The sequence below is a fragment of the Eubalaena glacialis genome, chromosome 17 (assembly GCF_028564815.1).
Source record: "Eubalaena glacialis isolate mEubGla1 chromosome 17, mEubGla1.1.hap2.+ XY, whole genome shotgun sequence".
Taxonomy (NCBI): Eukaryota; Metazoa; Chordata; class Mammalia; order Artiodactyla; family Balaenidae; genus Eubalaena; species Eubalaena glacialis.
Window position 1 is genome coordinate 18487206 of NC_083732.1, and position 23596 is coordinate 18510801.

The 23596-nt window shown below is 35.1% G+C and overlaps 1 protein-coding gene across 8 annotated transcripts in view; it reads right to left on the minus strand.

The window, feature by feature from the left end:
* STAU2 (staufen double-stranded RNA binding protein 2) overlaps positions 1–23596 on the minus strand; it is a 308834-nt gene that overhangs the window by 154138 nt on the left and 131100 nt on the right. For all 8 annotated transcript variants that reach the window (XM_061172221.1, XM_061172220.1, XM_061172223.1 and 5 more), the window contains 2 exons: positions 18380–18511; positions 6883–6943 (listed from right to left, as the gene is read on the minus strand). In XM_061172221.1, the coding sequence (XP_061028204.1) occupies positions 6883–6943; positions 18380–18511 (193 nt within the window). The remainder of the gene's footprint in view (positions 1–6882; positions 6944–18379; positions 18512–23596) is intronic.

Consider the following 23596-nt stretch of genomic DNA (forward strand, 5'->3'; position numbering starts at 1 on the left):
CCATTGACAAAATGAAAATACAACCTATGGAATGGGAGAAAATATTTGAAAATGATATGACGGATAAGGGGTTAATATCCAAAATATATAAACAGCTCATACAACTCAACATCAAAAAATAAACCCCATTAAAAAATGGGCAGAAGACCTGAATAGCCATTTTTCCAAAGAAGACATACAGATGGCCAACAGCCACATGAAAAGATGCTCAACAATGCTAATCATCAGAAAAATGCAAATTAAAAACACAATGAGATATCACCTCACACCTGTCAGAATGACTATCATCAAAAAGACCACAAATAATAAATGTTGCTGAGGGTGTGGAGAAAAGGGAACCCTCCTGCACTGATGGTGGGAATGTAAATTGTTGCAGCCACTATGGAAAACAGTATGGAGGTTTCTCAAAAAAACTAAAAATAGAGTTACCATATGATCCAGGAATTTCACTCCTGGGTATTTATCTGAAAAAAGTGAAAACACTAATTTGAAAAGATACATGCACCCTAATGTTCACAGCAGCACTGTTTATAACTGTCAAGATATGGAAGCAATCTAAGTGTCCATTAATGGATGAATGGATAAAGAAGATGTGGTATATGCGTACAATGGAACACTACTCAGCTATAAAAAAAGAGTAAAATTTTGCCAACTGCAACAACGTGGATGGACTTGGAGGGTATTATGCTAAGTGAAATGAGTCAGAGAGAGAAACACAAATACTGTACGATATCACTTACATGTGGAATCTATAAAAATAAAACAAACTAGTGAATACAGCAAAAAGAAACAGACTCACAGATGTAGAGAACAAACTAGTGCTTACCAATGGGGAGAGGAAGAAGGGGAGAGGCAAGATAAGGGTAGGGGATTGAGAGGTAAAAACTACTATGTATAATAAATAAATAAGCTACAAGGATATACTGTACAACACAGAATACAGCCAATATTTTATAATAACTATAAATGGAATATAACCTTTAAAAATTGTGAATCACCTGTACACCTGAAACTTATATAATATTGTACATCAACTATACTTCAATTTTTAAAAAAGACAACAAATAACAAGTGTTGGCAAGGATGTGGAGAAAAGAGAACCCTTATGCACTGCTGGTGGGAATATAAATTGGTGCAGCCACTATGGAAAACAGTATGGAGATTCCTCAAAAAATTAAAAATAGAACTATGATGCAGCAATTCCACTCCTCGGTATTCATCTGAAGAAAATGAAAACACTAATTAGAAAGAAACATATGTTCACCAATGTCTTACAGTTTTCCGAGTACAGGTCTTTTACCTCCTTGGTTAGATTTATTCCTAGGTATTTTATTTTCTTTGATGCAACTGTAAATGGGATTGTTTTTTCAATTTCTTTTTGTGACAGTTCATTGTTAGTGTACAGAAAAGCAACAGAATTTTGTACCCTGAAGACAGTTTAACCTGGCACAGCTAGCACCTAACTGTAAGTAGACAAAAAAAGTTAAAGTATATGTGCATTTAATTTTTGAAGTGGGAGGTATTTTTTGAAATATTACAGTCATAAGAAACTGCTAACAGTTACAACTAAAAAACAGTTTAAATGGTTTTGCAAGTGACTGTGATTGCAAAGCCTGGTTCCTGACTTGATTGCCTGCAGATTTAAAACATGGACCTAATTTTTGCATGCTTCCCAGGCTTTCTTCATTGTACTGAATTGCACTGAATCCGTAGATTGCCTTGATACATACAATGGAATATTACTCAGCCCTAAAAAACAATGAAATCTTCCCATTTTCAACAACATGGACAAACCTAGAGGGTACTATGCTAAGTGAAACAAACCAGACAGAGAACGACAAATACTGTATGACTTCACTTATATGTGGAAGTTAAAAACAAAACAAATGAACAAACATAACAAAACAAAAGAATTATAGATACAGAGAACCAACAGGTAGTTGTTAGAGGGGGTTGGGGAAGGAAAGAAATAAATGAGGGAGATTAGGATGGTACAGACTTCCAGTTGTAAAATAAATGTGTCATGGGTATGAAATGTACAGTGTGGGGAATATAATCAATAACTACGTAATATCTCTGTATGGTGAAATCATAACTAGACTTACTGTGGTGCTCATTTTGAAACTTATAGAAATATTTAATGACTATGTTGTGTAACAGGAACTAACATAGTGTTGTAGGTCAATTATACTTCAAAAACAAACAAACTCATAGAAAAAGAGATCAGATATGTGGCTACTAGAGGTGGGAGGTGAGGAAGGGGGAACTGGGTGAAGGCAGTCAAAAGGTACAAACTTCCAGTTATAAGTACTAGGGATGTAATGTGCAACATGATACATAGAATTAACACTGCTGGATGTTACAGATGAAAGTTGATGAGAGAGCAAATATTAGGATTTCTCATCATAAGGAAAAATATTTTTTTCTACTTCTTTAATTTTGTATGAGACGATAGATGTTCACTAAAATTATTGTGATAATCATTTCATGATGTAAGTCAAATCATTATGCCTGTACATCTTAAACTTATACAGTGCTATATGTCAATTATATCTCAATGAAACTGGAAGAAGAAAAAATAAAATAGACTGCTACAAGTCAGCTACACTCCTAGATTTCCAACAGAGTATTTATATGTCTAAATAAATAATTAAGTTGAATCATTTGGCTCTGTATTTAAATCCTATTGGTTCCAACTAATTTAACTGTCTCATTACGAAGTGGCTTCTGTTATGGGAGCCCCAAAAGGGAACTGTTCAGGGAATTCTCCCAAAACACTTAAAGAATCTATTAATCTATTATCTTAAAAGTACAGACTTCACCCACCTGCCCCCCCCCCCAAAATGTAGAGGTTCTAAATACAGCACACAGCATAGGGGAAACAAGCATGCAATCTCTCTAATGTCATGTCACTGGGATGGTTTATCCTCCTGGTTTCAGGATGTACAGAGTTTAATAATACATGGATATAACACAAAAGTGACAAAAATTTTGATAAGTCAACTTCAATACTGAAAAGGTTAATAAGAATTCTTTCCCATCCCAAAAGTATCTGTCTTGGGTCATCTCTAATGAACCTTCGAAGAGCCAGCGTATTTAACAGGGGCTAAATAAAACTTTTTAAAAGGTTAATGGAAAAATATTTATGTGAAAAATGCCTCCGAACAATCTTTTAGTGGGTGGATTCGGCACATACCAGTGAATGCCTTTGAGCTTCGTCCAATTTCGAATTAAGCTAGAGTTTACCTTTAAGAAACAATGAACCTGCTTTTAAGTAAAACCCTGTGTTAATAAGAAACATGGAATGTGAATACAAAAAAAAAAAGATTTTATCAACTGAACTATATCTAAAAATTTTACAAAGTTTTCCATGAGCCGTAAGTCTTTAAAATGCATGATCTTTTAAAAAACTTGTTAATCATTCATCTGTAAAAATCTAGCTTCTTATGTGTGTGCCAAGCATAAAATTGCCCCATGCTAAATTTAACACAAACCTCACATTACAGAGTTATGTGTTCTTGCACTTCAACATGACTATGACAGTGATTCACAGGGTGAAAATACACTGAGAATAGTCTACATTCTGCAGTTCAGTGCAATGAAGAAAGGCTTATGAAGCATGCAAAAATTAGGTCCATGTTTTAAATCTGCAGGCAATCAAGCCAGGAACCAGGCTCTGAAATCACAATCACTTGCAAAACCATTTAAACTATTTTTTTGTTGTAACTGTTAGCAGTTTCTTATGACTGTAATCTTTTAAAAAATATCTTCCACTTCAAAAATTAAATGCACATGTACATTAACTTTTTTTGTCTACTTACAGTTAGGTGCTAGCTGTGCCAGGTTAAAATTGTCTTCTTTCCCCTTTCCAATTCTGTATGCTCTTCTTTTAATTTTTTTTTTGAAGATTTAAATTTTTTTAATTTTTGGCTGCGTTGGGTCTTCATTGCTGCACACGGGCTTTCTCTAGTTGTGGTGAGCGGGGGCTACTCTTCGTTGCAGTGCGTGGGCTACGCATTGCGGTGTCTTCTCTTGTTGCAGAGCACGGGCTCTAGGCACGTGGGCTTCAGTAGTTGCAGCACGCGGACTCAGTAGTTGTGGCACGCGGGCTCAGCAGTTGTGGCTCGTGGGCTTAGTTGCTCCACGGCATGTGGGATCTTCCCGGACCAGGGATCGAACCCGTGTCCCCTGCACTGGCAGGTGGATTCTTATCCACTGTGCCACCAGGGAAGTCCTCTTCTTTTAATTTTTGTACACTGTGGTTCCAAGTTAATTTCATAATATTTATCCAAATAATTGTTGGCTAAAAATTTGTTCTTTTTAACTACAATTTGTGAAGTAACGTAAAGTTTAATCAAAAAAAAGAAAAATGAAGAGAGTCACTTTATGATGACATTCTGTTTTCTACAAAGTAATATGTTACCTTTTCACATGTTATTCAAGGATGATTAATCATTTTACAAATGCTAGAAAATTAAAGATACTCAACACTATAAATTGATATGTGTAACTCTTAACAGAGCACATTGAAAAATAAGATGTAAACTGAGTTGCTCAAGGTCAGACAATATGGCAGTGAGGCAGACAGCTGTGGCAACCTCTCAAATTCCTGTCTTCCCACATGTGCCGTACTGAGACCCCTGCTCTATCCCCTGCCTGCAAAACACTAACACAGGTAATGTCCACAGGACAGGAACCACCTAGGGCAGAATTTCAAACTTAAGGAATTGATTAAGTAGAAGAGAATTTAACCTAAACGTTATCATAATATATGAATTCAAATTATTTTTTAGGTAATGGAGTCATCGTAGCAACCAACTTTTTCTTAACGTTGTATTTAAGTAGCTACGAGCTGGCTCCAGAGGACCTGGGGGCTCCACTAGAGAGAACTAGCTCTGGGGAAGAGAAACAGTTAATTTTCAGAGCTGGGCTGCCCTCAATGTCTGTGGTAACCTGCAGGCCACTCACAGAAGAACCTTGTATCAGCTTTCTCACCTCCTCACACTGGGAAGGGGTGACGGATCATCCTTCTTTGAAATTCTCAATTTGAACTACTCTACTGTAGACCAGAGGAAGTCCTAAAGTGTTAACAGTTTGGTTAAGTTTTGAGGGGGCTTCAAATAGCTTTATCACTTCTAACATTACGTTTAAAGCAAATCTTTTATGCATTCTTATACATTTCTCATCACTGAAACTCACTGGCCTCTTTGTGATATTTCTTCCCCTACTTGCAAAGGAGTTCCAAATCCCTTAGCAAATTATGAAAAAAATCAACAGACATAAAGATGAGGGTCAAAATATCACTGTTTAATGATGGGAGTTTGCAGGCTATCTACAATGTGCTTTCATGTTAAAACTATCAAGTTAACAACTATCTGACTTCCATATTCAAATACATAATGTTTATGTTCTTTGAAAAAATATCTAATGCCAAAAGTAACTATTCAAATATAAACCATATATACTCTTTGGTTCACATGTACATGCAAAAACTCTGACAGATAAAAAGTATAAGAATGGAATTTTTGGCGAGCTTACACAGAATTATAGAATTTTTATTAAAAAAACGAGAGAAGGCATGGAAGGAAATTAACATTCATTATGTGCTTACTAAGAAACAGACACTGTGCTAAGTACTTTACATAAAACTGAAATCAACTGAATGTTTCTTACATTCCTTGACCAAGTAATTATAGTCGTATATATTCAAACATCAAAGGAATTAAAAACAAACTCTCTGAGAATCCTGAACTGATTCCATTTTTTCTTTGGGCAATGTGCTAGGCCTATCACATTCATCATCCTTACATACAGAGACAAAAGGCCCAGAGTCCTATTACATTATTCAAATTATTCCCAGAAAGTAACTCATGAATACTATTACCTCACTGAAATAGTCTTTCCAAGAGGCTAGTTTTGATGATCCAAGAATTCAATTCTCATAAGCATGCTTTGATACGAGTTTGTTACAAATTTCATTATACATCAAGAGATGAGTTGCTAACATGAAAGAATACTCTTCATTATGACAATTTACATATTTAAGCTACTTCAGCTTCTGAAGGTTATGAAGAAGAGAGCTAGGGTTAGAAATGAGAGAGATCTGACCTCACTGGGGACTTCACTTCGACAGGGTCTTCACTTGCTGGCTGTGCTGTTTTACTGATTTACAGTAAAATAGTCACTTCAGTGACAACAGATGCTTTTTGGGAAAGGTGGGGAGGAAATTAAGCAAAATATCTATGCTTCCAATGCATAACAGCTTGATCATGTACCTTTGAAAAAAGAAATAACCTGAAGTGGATTTTTAAATGTCTGATATACCATATTTGGAATAAAATTGTGAGCAATTTTATTCTTACATTTCTGATATTTCAATTAGTGACTTTAATAAAATATCAAAAATTCTAATGACTCAGCATAACCTGAAAAATGTGGGTATTACAATGTTAAATGAAACCCAGTACAAACTTTCGTCTATATTGTAATTATGTAAAAGTGTGTGTGTGTGTGTGTACCTAAAAAGTAGAACTGTGAAAACAGTTGATGTTGGGTTATAATGGGCTGATAGATAATTGTTTTTCTTTCTTGATTCTTTTCTATTGTAATAATGTCACAACAAAAACAGCTTAAAAAAAAAGAACATCACTGCTTTATGGATAAAATAGTACTCCGTCTGCAATGACTTAACCATGTTAAAGATACGAGTACCTGTGTCTTCTGTCAGTTCCAGGAAAGCAAACACCACAACTTCCGTGCATCCCTCATAACACTTAACGTCGCATCTCAGGTCCAAACAGACCCAGTAAATACCCAATGAGGGACAAGTCACTGAACCACTGATGAACATCAAGTGTAGTTAATATAAAAATAGAAACTTACTGTTATTTGTTGGTTCAGGAAACCCAGCCTTTGGACCACTCCATCCTTTGTTTTCCCCTGTCTGAAAAATTAAACCAATTGTTTAAGTCCAGGGAAAGAGACTTAAATTCAAAAAGAAAAAAGTTGACTAATCAATTAAGCAAGGGCAAAGGTTATTCTGCTCATTCTCTCCACCTCTGACCCCAGAACCGCGGACATAAGAATAACTAACATGAACAGTACCATCTATCCCTTTTCTACATTCGAATCTGTTTCTTATGTCTCCTGCTTTTATCTGTTTATTTAAATTTATAATTTGTCATCAATAAAGCCCCATATTTAGTATATGTACTATATTTGTACAACATGGGCTCTACCAAGGTGGTGAAGAAGTAAATAATTCTTTTTCAAACAGTAGACAATCATCATCACAAGTGCTAAAGTGACTAAAAGGGCTTCTTTATCACTTCTGAAGTCAAATTAACAACAGAAATATTACTATGTCTGTTCTGGAAAAGTCCCGACAAGGGTCACTGAATATTGTTAATGACATGTGCAAAAAAATTGAAAACTAAGCCCTAACTTTAAGTGAAATCTGGAATATCCTGGCTTTTCCCAGATGATTTGGTCAATGTCTAGTGTAAAATACATTCTGAGCTCAGATATTTTGAAGTAGTAAGTATTTTAATCACATTATAAGTGACTTTAACTGGTTACATTCTCTTTTTGTGGAGCTGGTGTTATTAAGTACTCCAGAAGGGGAAAAGGCCTAGTTCCTATTATAAGCAGTATTTATGTTATCAGATGTCAAAGATCAAATGGACAAATTAAATCCATATATAAACACAAACTACATTTCCAGCAAATAGTGTACAACTGTGAAAGGACGGAGGAGAAAATGTGCATAAATGCAGATACACATGGACGGGAAGGCCTGAGGAGACTCCCACTCACAAGTTCTCTGTGAAGCACAAAACAGGATGAGAGGAGAGCTGACGGAGGGGGTTATAAATCCGAGGAAAGTGTACATAGCAAGGAATAAGTCACTTCAGGGAAAGAAAGACCTGGCTGATATGGAGAATACAGATTCTCAGACACTTGAGTGCTCAGTTGAAGTTGGTAATAATACATTTAGCACTTCATTCCTCCTTTTCTCTCCTTCTACTAATAACCAAAGTTATTTAAATATTAGATTTTATTCCCTAAGCCTAATTTTTCACCTTCAACTGACTCCCAAGCCTGCTGCTCTATGATTTCTACCCCAACACTCTAATGAAACTGCTTTTGTAAGGTTTCTGCTTAAACGTGACACAGCGACCACAAACAGTAATCTCTTCTCTCTCCCCAAACAACTCTAAATTGATAATCCAATAATCCATAAACTCTCTCTCTTTCCCTCTGCCCCTACCCTCCCCAGAATATGAAAGGAATCAACAGCAGAAGAGGTAAGTCAAAGTTGGTAACCTGGAAAGCAGATTAGTTGTAACTAACTTAGCAGATGTGAGCTGGCTGAAACCTCACCTGCAGAGCAAGAAGCCAGCAAAGAGCTAACAAAGAGTAAATCAATTTGTGCTCCAGGACCGCAGAAAGCCTCGGGAATCAGAAGCACACCTGGTACTTCTAAAGATGAATCCTGGAAGAGCCTGAAAACAGAAAGACTGTTTGGAAGTCTTTCAAAATGCTATGAGAGGGCTTCCCTGGTGGCGCAGTGGTTGAGAATCTGCCTGCCAATTCAGGGGACGCGGGTTCGAGCCCTGGTCTGGGAAGATCTCACATGCCGCGGAGCAACTGGGCCCGTGAGCCACAATTACTGAGCCTGCGGGTCTGGAGCCTGTGCTCCGCAACAAGAGAGACCGCGATAGTGAGAGGCCTGCACACTACGATGAAGAGTGGCCCCCGCTTGCCGCAACTAGAGAAAGCCCTTGCATAGAAACAAAGACCCAACACAGCCAAAAATAAATAAATAAATAAATTTCAAGATGGTCCACATCAAAAAAAATTTTTTAAAATAAAAAATGCTATAAGACTTCCAGGTTACCTCTTTGACCCCAAGGAGACAGGATTTCCTAAAAGGTTTCCTCTTCAGAAAGCCTAAAACAGAGAGACTCTGGACACCAGGTACAGCTGAGGATGGGATGGATCTATACGCCACACTGCAAATAAGGAGATGGAGTCCAAAGCTACATCCTTACATTCTGGAAGATAAGGTTCCCCAGCTCCCTTCCTCACTGGGCCTCAGAAGACAACACCCAGCCTACCAATCCACAAGGATGGTGAGGACAACACAGGGAACAGAATAAAACTTCAAAAAAAAAAAGGTTTAAAAAAAAAGTTCTCAGAGAGAAAGAAAGAGAGAGAAATATTACACCCATTAAACAAGAACAGGAGGTCATAAAGAGGAATATTCTGAGAATGAGAAAGAGCTCTGGGAAATAAAAAATACAACAGCTGAAGCAAAATATTTCAAAGAAGGACTGGAAGACAAAATTGAAGAAATCTCCTAGAAAACAGAACATAAAGAAAAAGAGATAGAAACAGAAAATAAATAAAGAAAGAATCAGAAGATCATCCATTAGACTAACAGGTAACCTAGAAAGAAACAATAGCAAAAATGGAAGGAAAGAAATTATCAAAGAAAAAACATAAGAAGTTTCCCACTTTTAAAGTATATGAATTTCTGGACTGAAACGCAAACACCTAACACAATTTATAAAAGAATATACAAATCAAGTCAATCACCCATGAATTTTCCAAACTCCTGAGAAAAGAAGTTAGAAAAGCATCAAGAGGGAGACGAAACATAAAGGTATCATAACAGGCTGAAGAATCAGAAGGCTTTGGAGTTTCAACAGTAATGCTGAGAGGCAGAAAACATTGGTGCAATGCCTTCAAAACTCTGTGGAAAAAGTATTTCTAATTTAGAATTATGTCTCAGAAAAACTATCAACTGTGTGGGAAACATAAAGATGTATCAGACCTATAAGATCTCAAAAAAATTTACTCCCCATGTATCCTCTATCAGGAAGCTACTAGAGCATGTGCTCCATCAACACAAGGAAATAAATGAAGAATAAGGGAAACTGTCCAGAAAACAGGCAACTCAACAAGGGAGAGAGGCAAAAGCAACTTTCAGTGAAATGGTGAAGAAAAGAACCAAAATAGTGGGTCTTTAGCAGATCCATCAAACAAACAATCCAAAGTAGAAGAGGAGGATAAAGAGCTCCAAGAAAGAAAAACCAAGAAACTAAAAAAGTACATGATGTGTTTACTTGGCAGAGAGTTTGGGGTTAAATTAGAGAGACATAGAAAAGTATACATGTGGAGTATGAATAAGAGAACTAAATCTTCATTTTCCATAGCAGGAACTCAGATAATAACCTAAAAAGAAAAAAAAAACAAAACAAAACACCAAGAAATTTCAGTATAAGCTACTGACAGTAGAAAATAACAGAACAACTAAAACGGGTAGTGAGTGGTTGCCTTTGGAAAAAGGGAAACAGAAATGGTCAGTTGCAGTGCAGGATAGCATTGTTTTTTATTATAAAACTTGAGTCTTTATACCATTAATCTTGAATAAATCTTGACTTCTTATACATATATGAGTACTACTTATATTACTTTGACCAATATATAATAAACAAATATAAAAAAGAATGAAGCACATGCCAGTTATATCTTGATGTAGAACAAATTCCAAGTTATAAGTGAAACCCCAACATGTAAGTGAAAAAACAATCAAGATGCAAGATCAGTATATTTTTTTAAAGGTAGAGAGAGTGTTTCACTCTTCCTTAGAATGTAGAAATGTAACAATGAGAAAGAGCCAGACAATGTAAAAAATCATAACTTTTCTTGAACCCATCAGAGATCTGAGATTGTAAAGCAAACAAATGACATGAATTCTAGAGAGTGACAAACCCCTCTGAGGAGAGGCTGGGCTCACAAAATATTTCAACATTGGCAGAGCAAGGAAGGAAGAGATGAATACCAAAAATGCCGGTAAGAAGAAAGCAGATGAAATGTTAGTAAATTCTGAAAGACTGCATGTGGGTTAGCACAACAGTTTAGAAAAACTAGGAACTCCAGAGAGAAGTGCTTTTCCATGGGCTTCTTCTGGGAACTCAGGACAACTGGAGGTACATCAGGAAACTGGAGAGAGCCCCACTCGGTGGTACAGGTATGAAGCAGGTGAATGTCTGTCACTGAGAGAAAAGTCAAGAACTTTGCACACTCCTCTAGTCTTCTCTCATACAAAGGCAAAAGCTCAAGCCACTAAGAAAGGAGAGAAACAAATCCTATCTGCCTCTGGGGTAGAGGTAGGAAATTTTATTAACCCAAAAGCTCAGGCAAAGACTCATTGCTTCTGGATAAAGAGTAGAAGCAAAAGCTATCTACTCCAGGAAAAAAAAAAAGGGAGGGTAGAAAACCCTCTTGAGAGAAAGACCCTGTGCCAATACAAAGCAGATGTCTGAAAATGCTGGGAAAGGGGCTGGAAAACTCTGCTGCACCCAACACAACCTACAGATCCAAAGTAAAGTTTGGCTACCGTGGGGAAGGAGGTAGAAATAGTAGGAAAAACCCACCTCTGAGCCCCAGGCCCACAGAGTCTGTCTGAGAATGAAGTTATATATAAAGCAAAATTAGTAACAACAAACTGTGGGTTTTATAGTATATAGAGAGAAGTAAAATGTATGACCACATTGAAGGTGAAAGAGAAAAAAGTGAACAAAGAGTAAATGGAAAAAACAGAAACAACTAATAAGATGGTAGATTTAAATCCAACCACATCAACAGCTATAGTAAGTACAAATGGTCTGATCACCCCCAACTAAAAGGCAGAGATTGTCAAATTATATTTTAAAAAGCAAGACCCTATTATATGCTTTCTAAAAGAAACCAATTTAAACATAAAGACACAGATAGGCTAAAAGTAAAATGATGGGGGGGAAATATCCCACACAAACACTAATCAAAATAAAACTGGAGTGACTATATTAACATCAGACAAAGAAGAATTCAGAACAAGGAATATTACCAGGGAGAGAAAATAAATCACATAATAATAAAGTGGCCAAGTCATCATAAAGGCATAACAACCCTAAAGGTATATGTATGTAACAACATAGCTTCAAAGTACATAAAACAAAATTGATAAAACTGAAAGTAGATAAATCCAAATTTCTAACTGGAGACATTAACACTTGATAGAAGAAGTAAACAGAAATTGAGAAGAGACACAGGACTTGAAAGAAGAAATCAAAGGGAAATTAGAACAAATTTTGAAATGAATAAAAATAAAAACTCAACTAGTCAAAATCTGTGGGACAGAGCTAAACCAGTGCTTAAAGAGAAATACATATCATTAAATTCTTATATTAGAAAAGAAGAAAGTTCTCAGATCCACAGTCTAAGCTTCTAGCTTACAAAACTAGAAAAAGAATGGAAAATTAAATCCAAAGCAAGTGAAGGAAGGATAAAATAAAGAGCAGAAATCAATAAAATTGAAAATAGAAAAATAGAGAAAAACCAATGAAACCATAACCTGGTTGTTTGAAAAGGATAAAAATAATTGATAAACCCCTAGCCAGACTGATCAGGAGAAAAAAAGAGAAGAAACAAATTATCAATATCAGAAATGAGAGAGAAAATATCACTACAGATGCTGTAGCCATTAAAAGAATGATAAGGCAGTGTTATGAACAATTTTATACCATTAAACTCAACTTAGATGAAATGGACAAATTCCTTGAAAGATTCGAACTGCCAAAGCTCACTCAAGCAGAAGTAGATAATCTGAGTAGTCTTATATCTATTTTTTAAACTCAATTTATACTTAAAACCTTCCTACAGAAAAAATTCTAAACCCAGATGGCTCCACTGGTAAATTCTACCCAACAATTAAGGAAGAAAGAATACCAAACTCTTTGAGACTATGAAAGAGGAGGAGATACTTCCCAACTTACTACAGGAGGCCAGCACTACCCTGACAGTGATACTAAAACCAGTATTTCTACTTGGGATGATGAAAACTCTCTGGCTGTGGATAGTGGTGATAGCTGCACAACACTGTAATTGTACTTAATGCCACTGAAATGCACACCTAAAAATGGTTAAAACGGTAATCTTTGTTATGTATGTATATACAGCTATCCCCCACCTTTTGAAAGTTCACTTTATGCCATTTGCTTTTATGAAAGACCTGCACTACTACCTGTTATTGCTGACCAAAAGAGGGTTTTCACTTTTATGAAAAACCAAAAATACTATTCAGCGTTTATTTTGCAGGTAACCATCACTGAGACAGCGCACACCAAGAGCAGCAACTACATTCAGCATCTCAGCATCCTGCCGCCATAGCTTTGAACCGCGTCTGAAGATCTGTGCTTTATCTGGATTTATGTTGTGCATCCGTTACCAAGATGTGTCCTAAGGTAAACACTTCTTCATTTTAGGCCATTCCGGCTTACAAAATGTTTCATAGGAATGCTATACTTTCAGATAGTGGGGGAACCTGTATCACATAAATTTTTTAAAATCCATCAATAAAAAAATTCACCATATCCACAAACTAAACAGAAAAGTCACATGAGTATCCCAACAGATGCACAGAAAGCATTTGGCAACATTCACTGATAATTAAGGGGAAAAAAAACTTCTCAACAATGCAAGAATACAAGGAACTATCAGCCTGATATAGAGCATATATAAAAAGCCTACAAGCATCACAGTATATAATGGTGAAAGACAATGATTTCCTCGTAAGATCAGAAACAATGTAAAGATATCTGCTTTCCTATTCAACAATCAATCACTTCTATTCAACACTGCTCTGGATGTTCTACTCAGGGCAATAAAGCAAGACAAATAAATAAAAAGCATACAGATTAGAAAGGAAAAAAAACTGTCTTTATTCACAGATGACACATCATCGATGCAGAAAATCACAAAAAAATCTACAAAATAAGCTAACCTAACTGATAAGTCAGTTTAGCAAGGTCACAGGATACAAGGTCAATATATAAAAGACAGTTGTATTTCTATATGCTAGAAAAGAAGAATTGGAAATTAAAATTAAAAACCAATACAATTAACAATAGCATCCACAAACATGAAACACTTAGGGATAAACATTAAAAATGTACAAGATATTTCTAGGAAAAAGTATAAAACACTGCTGGGATCTATTTCTAAAAACCTAAATAAACAGGGAGCTAGATCTTGTTCATGGGCTGGAAGACTCAATATTCTTAAGATATCAATTTATGTAAAACTGATCTATATAGTCAACACAATCCCAAAGAAAAATCCCAACTGGATATTTTTTGGTAGAAATTGACTCTACAGTTTATTATGAAAATGCAAAGACTCTAGATTAACCAAAAAGATTTTTAAAAAGCAGAACAAATATGGAGTTCTTTATCTGATTTGAAACCATAGCAAAAAAGCTACACTCTATATACAGTTGTAATAGCTGAAGAATAGACATACAGATTAATGGAACAGAATAGAGAATCTAGAAACAGACCCATACATATGTGGTCAATTGATTTTCAACAAAGGTGCTAAGGAATTCAATGGAAAAAGCACTCATCTTTTAAACAAATGTGGTGCCTGAACATACATAAAAAAAGGAGAGAAGGCAGGAAGGGAGGAGAGGGGAGTCCTTTATCTGATAGAGGACTGGCACACAAAATATATAAAGAACTTTTACAACCCAATAATAAGGAAGCAAACCATCCAGTTTTTTAAAAGACAAAAATTTTGAACAAATACTTCATGGAAGAGATATGAATGGTAAATAAACACATGATAAACTACTCAGCATTATTAATTAGGGAAAATGCAATTAAAATCCAAAGAGATAATGTTATACACCTACTAGCATAATCAAAGCTAAATGACAATAACAAGAGCGGGAAAAGATGTGGAGTAATTGGAAATCTCAAACATTGCTTGTGGAAATGCAAAATGGTACAGCCCCTCTGGAAAACATCTTCAGTTTCTTGTAAAGTGACACGGTACTTATTATTTAACTGTGTACCTATAGGATATACTAGAGAATATGTACAATAAAGATTTGTACATGAATGTTTTTAACCACTTTATTTATAATAGCCTCAAACTACAAACAACCTAAATGTTGGTGAAGAATAAAACAGTGACAAACAATAAAACAGAACAAATGAATGATAAATGCAACAACGTGCATGAATCTCAGCAATAAGAAGCCAGACACGGGACTTCCCTAGTGGCACAGTGGTTAAGAATTGCCTGCCATTGCAGGGGACGTGGGTTCGATCCCTGGTCCAGGAAGATCCCACATGCCACAGAGCAACTAAGCCCATGGGCCACAACTACTGAGCCTGCACTCTAGAGCCCACAAGCCACAACTACTGAGCCCGCGTGCCACAACTACTGAAGCCCTCACGCCTAGAGCCCGTGCTCCGCAACAAGAGAAGCCACCACAATGAGAAGCGCGTGCACCAAAACAAAGAGTAGCAGGGGGCTCGCCGCAACTAGAGAAAGCCCACACACAGCAATGAAAACCCAATGCAGCCAAATATAAATAAATAAACTAAATAAATTTATTAAAAAAAAAAAAGAAGCCAGACACTAAAGGCTACATAATGTACGATTCAATTTATACAACATTTTGGAAAAGGCAAAATTATAGAGACAGAAATCAGACCAGTGCTTGGCAGGGGCTGAGGAAAGGAGAAGACATTTACTATAAATGGGCATTAAGGAACTGTTTGGGGTAACAGAAATGTTATAAATGTTAATTGTGATGGTGGTCAGTGCATGTACACACACACACACACACACGTCGTAATTTATTGAACCGCAACTCGATAAATCTGAATTTTTTTAAAGGGGATATGTTAGTGCATACACATAGAATATCTCTGTAAGGATATTTATTTCATCTTTATTTATCAAATCCTTACATAAGATTCACTATATTTCAGACACTATTCTACACGACGTACAAATATTAACTCACTGTGGGAGATAACTTTTTAGGAAGAGAGACCAAGAGACTGAGGGTCTCAGGGTGAAGTGAGACTAACATTTTTTTTTCACTGTTTACTCTTTTGTGCTATTTAAATTCTTTCAATCACGTACATATCTTGCTTATTTTTTTGTTAAAAGCCAAGTTTTTAAAAACTGCTTTTACAGGTTTGTTTTTTTAATTGCTTTTGCTACATTCTCCAAAGATCTTCTTATTGACAAATCATTGTATTCACTCCTTCTCTTATTTGATCTCTGCAGCACACGACGGCCACCTTCTTCTTAAGATCATTCTCTACTGCCCCTTTTGCAGGTATTCTTTCCTCCTCCTTCTTCCTGTACCCCCACGCACATTATCTGCTACTGAGATCTCATCATGTACACCTCAGAAGGACTCCTCTCTACCACCACTGCCTTAGTTCAGACCCTCAGCATCTTTCACCTGAACAATCCTGCTAGCACTGGCCTCCCTGCCTTCAGTCCTGTCCTGCCCAAATCCATTCACTACATTACTTATAGGACTGTCTTTTGAAGAAAGCAAACCAGATCATGTCACTTTCAAGTTCAAATCTCAAATTAATAATTCAAAAGCTCTTTATTTCACATAAAAACAGTGGTCTCAGCTATTCCTGACTTTCCAGATTCATCTTCACATATCTAGAATTTTAATTATACTATAATTTTTATTATATGATTAAAGCTCCTCACCCCTAACATTTACTGGTCAGTTTCTTGAGTGCAGGGACAAAATTCCAGTCATCCCGTTATCTTCAATTTTAAATGTTTGGCATTTAGTGGGGGTGGTGGTTAATTTTATGTGTCAACTTGTCTGGGCTACAGTTCTCAGATATTTGGTCAAATGTTATTCCGGGTGTTTCTGTGAGGGTGGTTTTGGAAGAGATTTACATTTAAATCACTGAACTTTGAGTAAAGCAAATGGCTCTCTATAATGTGGGTGGGCCTCAACAGTTGAAGTCCTGCCTAGAAAAAGGCTGACCTTCCCTGGAGCGAGAGGCAGCTCTCTAGCCAATCGCCTCTGGACTCTGCAGCTCCTTCCTGAGTCTCCAGCCTGCCAGCCTCCCCAGCAAATTTTGGACTAGCCAAGCCTCCAAAATTGCATGGGCCAATTCCTTAAAAAAAATATCCGTGTGATACACACATGCACACACGCACACACACACACACACACTCTCTCTCTCTGTCGGGCTCTGTTCCTCTGGAGAACCCTAACTAATAACACAGTGGGTAAGCAAAAAACGTTTTTCAAATTAATGAAATTAATGCCAGTTTTTTGTTCTATTTTATTTTCACTTAACTTACAAATAAATGTCTATGAGATTTATTTTGACATATTTTTATAAATCACCTATCAATTTTAAGTCAATATAAATGTGTTAAGTTAAAACAACATATACACAATATAAGAACTATAGAAACTTGAACACATGTTAGGTTTCATGTTACAAATACTTTTAAAAGAAGAAAAAGCATTCATTAGCCAGGTTATAAAAACAGAAATGAAATCTCCAGTGATATCACACAGACATAATTTTTAATCACTCAAAATAACTGCCTAGATATTCGTAGTGCCTTAAAAAGAGAAGCATATCTAAATATTTTTTAATAGATGATTTCATTTCTACTCTAACCTTCAGAAAGATGTTCCTGCAGAAACTGAAAATATCCCTGAAACAGAATCCTTATGTGAGAAAATGGCATGGAAAAAAGCATATTGTTTATGATAGAAATAATTATTACGCCTGTTTTGTGAATGTTCATACAAATAAAATGTTTAATAAAAATAATTTATACATATGTATAGATAAAATGATAATTTAATACAAAGTGAAATGAAGCCAGTTCCTGCCAAGTTATCTGCCAAGTCCTGAATTCAAGGTTCTCAGCTTCTCTTGCAACAGAGGTAGGTGTTAATGATGTCATTACCTGCTGCAGAAGAAACAGGGGACCATGAACACAAGTCTTGGCAGAAAATAAACACCCTCTGAGTTTACCTTTAATTTAAAGTAAATAGAAAAATTAGTTTATAGAGTGTCTGTCCTATATAGTTCCTGCCCTAAAGGTGTAATCAGGATCTTTATTTCCAGTGTTTCCAGCTGTATTCCAGAAATAAAGGCTAACAACCTCTATTCTTAAAAAAGCACGAATTAAAACTGTGTACATAAGGCAAAAATCATCAGTCAGTAAGCTAAAATTATTACATTGGTATTATATAAGATATGTATAATGATACAATAAACTTTTAGTATTTTCTAATTGTAAGATTATAATATTTTATCTTGAACCCTAAACAGCTGTTATTTTATACCTGGAGAATCTATCTTTAAAGATATGAAGATAGAGTACCACCTTAGAAAAGTTAAAACTTGACATCTACTTTAACACCAGTTAAGACAGTACTTACAGTCAAGGAACACTGGGACAGAATTTGCTCATCACTTTTATACCCTGACAGGATAGAACTTGTCCATGTAAATTTAACTCTCACCTTGTCAAGTTGATCTTGAAGACTAGTGGATGCTTTATAACCAAGTTGTAACAGCATTGCTTCTGCAGCATTTTTTTTGGCTATCTTTTTATTAGGTCCTGTTCCAGTAGCAACTTCATTGCCTACCTTGACCTGGTAAGATTAAAGTAAGAAATTAATGGTAGTTGCTTTGGTAACAAACCTTAACACCATAAAGCAATGTGTTCTGCTCTCTAGCATTCAAAAATATAAACTTCAGTCCGTAATAAAAATGGCAATTAAGATCCCTTTTATGTAAAATATATATGAATATATACATAGAGAAAAGTATGGAAACATGGTCCTCAAAATGTCAGTGGGGGTTATCTCAGGATGACAGAATCTTAGAAGATTTTTAGTTCCTTACATATTTCTATATTATTTGAGTTTTAAACAATAAACTTGTATTATTGATATAAGCAGAAAAATAAAATTCACATTGTAGAGAGTTGATTACGACTACATTTAGTATTCTTTACTTAATAAACTGAAAAGGCTGAAATGCATGTTGCTGCCATTTAAAATAATGTTAAAATGGGCAGAGGACCTGAATAGACATTTCTCTAAAGAGGACGTGGAGATGGCCAAGAGGCACATGAAAAGATGCTCAATATCGCTAATCATGAGGGAAATGCAAATCAAAACCACAATGAGCTATCACCTCACACCTGTCAGAATGGCTATCATCAAAAAGAACACAAATAACTAATGTTGGCGAGGATGTGGAGAAAAGGGAACCCTCCTGCACTGTTGGTGGGAATGTAAATTGGTGCAGCCACTGTGGAAAACAGTGTGGAGGTTTCTCAAAAAAACTAAAAACAGAATGGGGGAGAGGGATAAATTGGGAGACTAGGATTGAGATATACACACTACTATACAAAAAATAGATAACTAATACGGACCTACTGTATAGCAAAGGGAACTCTACTCAAAACTCTGTAATGACCTATATGGGAAAAGAACTTAAAAAAGAGTGAATATATGTATATGTATAACTGATTCACTTTGCTGTACCCTAAAACTAACACAACATTGTAAATCAACTATACTCCAATAAAAATTATAAAAAAAAAAAAAAAGAACTACCATATGTCCCAGCAATTCCACTCCTGGGTATATATCTGAAAAAAACAAAAACACTAATTCAAAAAGATACATGTACCCCAATGTTCATAGTAGCATTGTTTATGACTACCAAGATATGGAAGCAACCTAAGTGTCCATCAACAGATGAATGGATAAAGAAGATGTGGTATATATACACAATGGGATACTACTCAACCATAAAAAAGAATGAAATTCTGCCATTTGCAACAACATAGATGGACTTGGAGGGTATTAGGCTAAGTGAAATAAGTCAGACAGAGAAATACAAATACTGTATGATGTCACTTATATGTGGAATCTAAAAAAATACAACTAGTAAATATAACAAAAAAAGAAACAGACTTACAGATACAGAAAACAAACTAGTGGTTACCAGGGGGGAGAGGGAGGAGGGGAGGGGCAATATAGGGGTAGGGGATTAAGATGTACAAGCTACTATGTATAAAATAAGCTACAAGGACATCTTGTACAACACAGGGAATATAGCCAATACTTTATAATAACTAAAATTGTGAATTATTGTATTGTACACCCGTAACTTACATAATACTGTATATTAACTATACGTCAATAAAAGTCTTTAATCCAAAAAATAAATTTTAAAAATATCGTTTACAAAGGTTTACATTAAATAGTTCCTGAAGACAATTAATATATAAAGATTAGTACAATACTGTGGTTAAGAACAAAGACTTCCAAGTCAGATTTAGTTGAAATCCAACTCTACTACTTTAGCTGCATGAACTGATTCAAATTATTTACTATCTCTAAGCCTCAGTTTTTTCATCAGTAAAAGAGGGATAATACAATGACCTAATAGTGTTGCTTTGAAAATTAAACACAAAAATGTATGTAAACTACAGTGTATGTTACAGTATGTGAGTATAACTGCTCAATAAATGGTAGCTTGTTATCATTAGAACTATTCCACAGTTACCTTTTGTGAACACTTGATGTACACATGTATATATGTACATCAACATATTTAAATATACATCAGCCATTTTATATCCACATGTACATTTCCTGAGTTGGGTAATGATTTTTTAGACTTGCATGTGCTGAGATAATACAAATATAAAAAGTAAATTAGAAAACAAAAGAGGAAAGAATTACAAGGAGAAATAGAAAATACACAATGAGAATGGAATTTGTTTTTATACGTTGTTCTCAGTAAGTGATAGAAGCAGACAAGAAGATAATCACAATTTTGGAAATTAAACAATCTAAATAATCTATGGGCAAAGAAGAAATCTCACCGGAAATTAGAAAATATTTTAATAATAATGGAAATACAATATATCAAAACTTGAAGGATGTAGCTAAAAGAGTGTCTAGAAGAAAATAAATAAGCCATAAAAGCTTAGAGAAAGGCAGAAAAGTAATAAGCTAACCATCCATCTCAAGAAGTTATTAACAGCAAAATAAACCCAAAGAAAATAGAAAAATAAAGACAAGAGTAGAAATTAAGGAAATATAAAACAAAGTACAACAGAGAAGTTCAAAAAGCTTAAAGTTGGTTCCCTGGAAAGACTAATAAAATGATAAACCAAAGGTAATACTGATCAAGAAAAAATAAGAGAAGACACAAATAAGAATGAAAATGGGAGATTACTATAGCTTCTGTAGCATTACAAAATAATAAAGGATACTGAATATTTCAGCTAACATTTTTTGACTATTTAGATAAAATGGAAAAATTCCTAGACAATACAAATTACCAAAACTGGCACAGAATAAACCCTTAGCTATATAGGTCTGTAACTACTAAAGAAATTAAAACCACAATTAAAAACTTTTCCACAAAGAAAACTTCTGAGAGCTTCTCCAGCAAGTTCTACTCAACATTTAAGGAAAAATAATGCTAATCTTACAAAAATTCATCCAAGAATAAAAAAAGAGGAATCAGTCCCCAATTATTCAGTGAGGCATCACTTTGGTTCCAAAATCCAACAAGTATAAGAAAAATTTTACAGATCAGTTTCACTCATGAACATAAATGCTCGTTTAAACCATATAATAGTACATTGAACAAAGCAATATTAAAAAGAAGAAAAGTTGTGACTAAGTTAGGTTTATTCCAAAAATGCAAGATAAGTCTAACATTCGAAACTCAAACAAAATCAATGGAATCTACTATATTAATCAGTTGAGGAGACAAATCATATGATCACCCTAATAAATGAAGCAAAAGCATTTGCTAAAACTCAACCTTCATTCATGATAAAAACTCTTAGCAACTAGGGAAGGAAGAGAACTCAAACCTCAGCAAACATTATACTTAATGTTGAAGTTCTGAAATTAGAAACAAGACAAAAATGCCCTCCATTTTTACTAGTATTTAACATTTTACTGCAAACCCTGGACATAGCAATAAGGCAAGCAAACTAAAAGGTTTAAGAATTAGAAGTGTAAGAACAAACTGTCATTATTTGCAGAAATAATATTTACAGAGGAAATCCAAGAAAATTTATGGGTAAATTATAAGAATTTATGAAAGTACAAGTTCTTGTATAAAAGACAGTATACAAAAGCCAACTGCCCTTGTATATTCCATCAACAATTAAGTAGAAAATGAAAAATATTAAAAGGTACAATTTATATTAAACAAAAATCAAATACCTATGATGTTTAAAAATCTTTACACATAAAACAATACACATTATTGAGAAATATTAAGATAAACCTAATAGAGATATGCCATACTCATGCACTGAAGACTCAATATTATAATAATATCAATTTTTTCAAATTGACCTATAAATTCAATAAATTCCCATCAAAATCCCACACATATTTTTACAATATTTGACAAGCTGATTCCAAAATTTACATGGAAATGCAAGGTGCAAAGAACAGCCAAGATCCTTTTGAGGAAGAACAAGGTGGGGGCATTATTCTTTGGGATGTCTAGACATTATAAAATTAACATCAGGGAAAAGAGAGATAAACTTGACTGCCTTAAAATGAATTACTTCTATTCCTCAAAAAGTATCAATAAAAAAGGAAAAAAGTCAGGTCACAGCACAAGAGAAGATATTTGAAATGCCATATAACTGCAAAAGACTCACATTTCCAGAATATATAATAGATTCCTATAAATCCATTTTTTTAAAAAAACAGCCGAAAAATGAGCAAGAAGGCTGAACAGGCAATCTATATCTGAAATTTTGAATTGTTTTATCAAATGTCACTGCAATTTGCTTAAAAAAAATTAGAAAACTTCAATAGCTTCATGTCACTTTAATAAAATTTCACAATGACACTATTCTGGGTACTAGCAATGAATGGCTACGTGATACAACTAAAACTAGTTTTCAGATACAATGTATGATAATTCTACACATATTTTTCTTTTTTGGCTTTTGTGTGTAATCATAACATTGGTTATTTCACTTGTGTCAGAACATACAGATTTCCATCTGGTATCCACACATGTGTACTGTTTGCCATTTATTCTTACACCATTATTGAGATTTTTACTTGTATTACTATTTCCATCACTACTTTTAAGCTTCAGTGAACCAACTCCTTTTAAGGAATTAGGGATATGCAACACAGTGCTTAAAAAAAAACTTAACAATTATAAATAATGTCCAAATTATATGACAAAGAACTGCACTTTCTAAACAGAGTATAACTCAAGATGAACTAAATGACATACTTCTTGCAGTATACGAGACACTGAAAATGTACTCATTGTAGAACCTCTGTAACAACTATCACAAATCTTATAGTTCAGATCTGTGCAATGTTTTTGAAACATTTCATTGCTTCTTCTCCTGAAACCAGAAACCACCACATTATGACAAATCAGCAGTAGTCTATGGACCCCTCTCAGAAGCACTGATCTAGTGCTGTTCACGGCAGATCCTTGGAGCTGGGTGCACACACACACCTCCCACATTTGTTGGCCTGCACCTGACCCGATGTATCAAGGCCCTGTGTGTCCTTGAGTCCCTGGCTAGAGCCAGCCTCTGCTACCTGTTGTTTTTTCCAGTGCTTGGTTTGTTCCCCAGCTTCACCAGACCCTGTGTTGTTGCTGGAATGCATGCTAGCTAAAAGATGAGGCCAGCTACGTCAGAAGCTTCC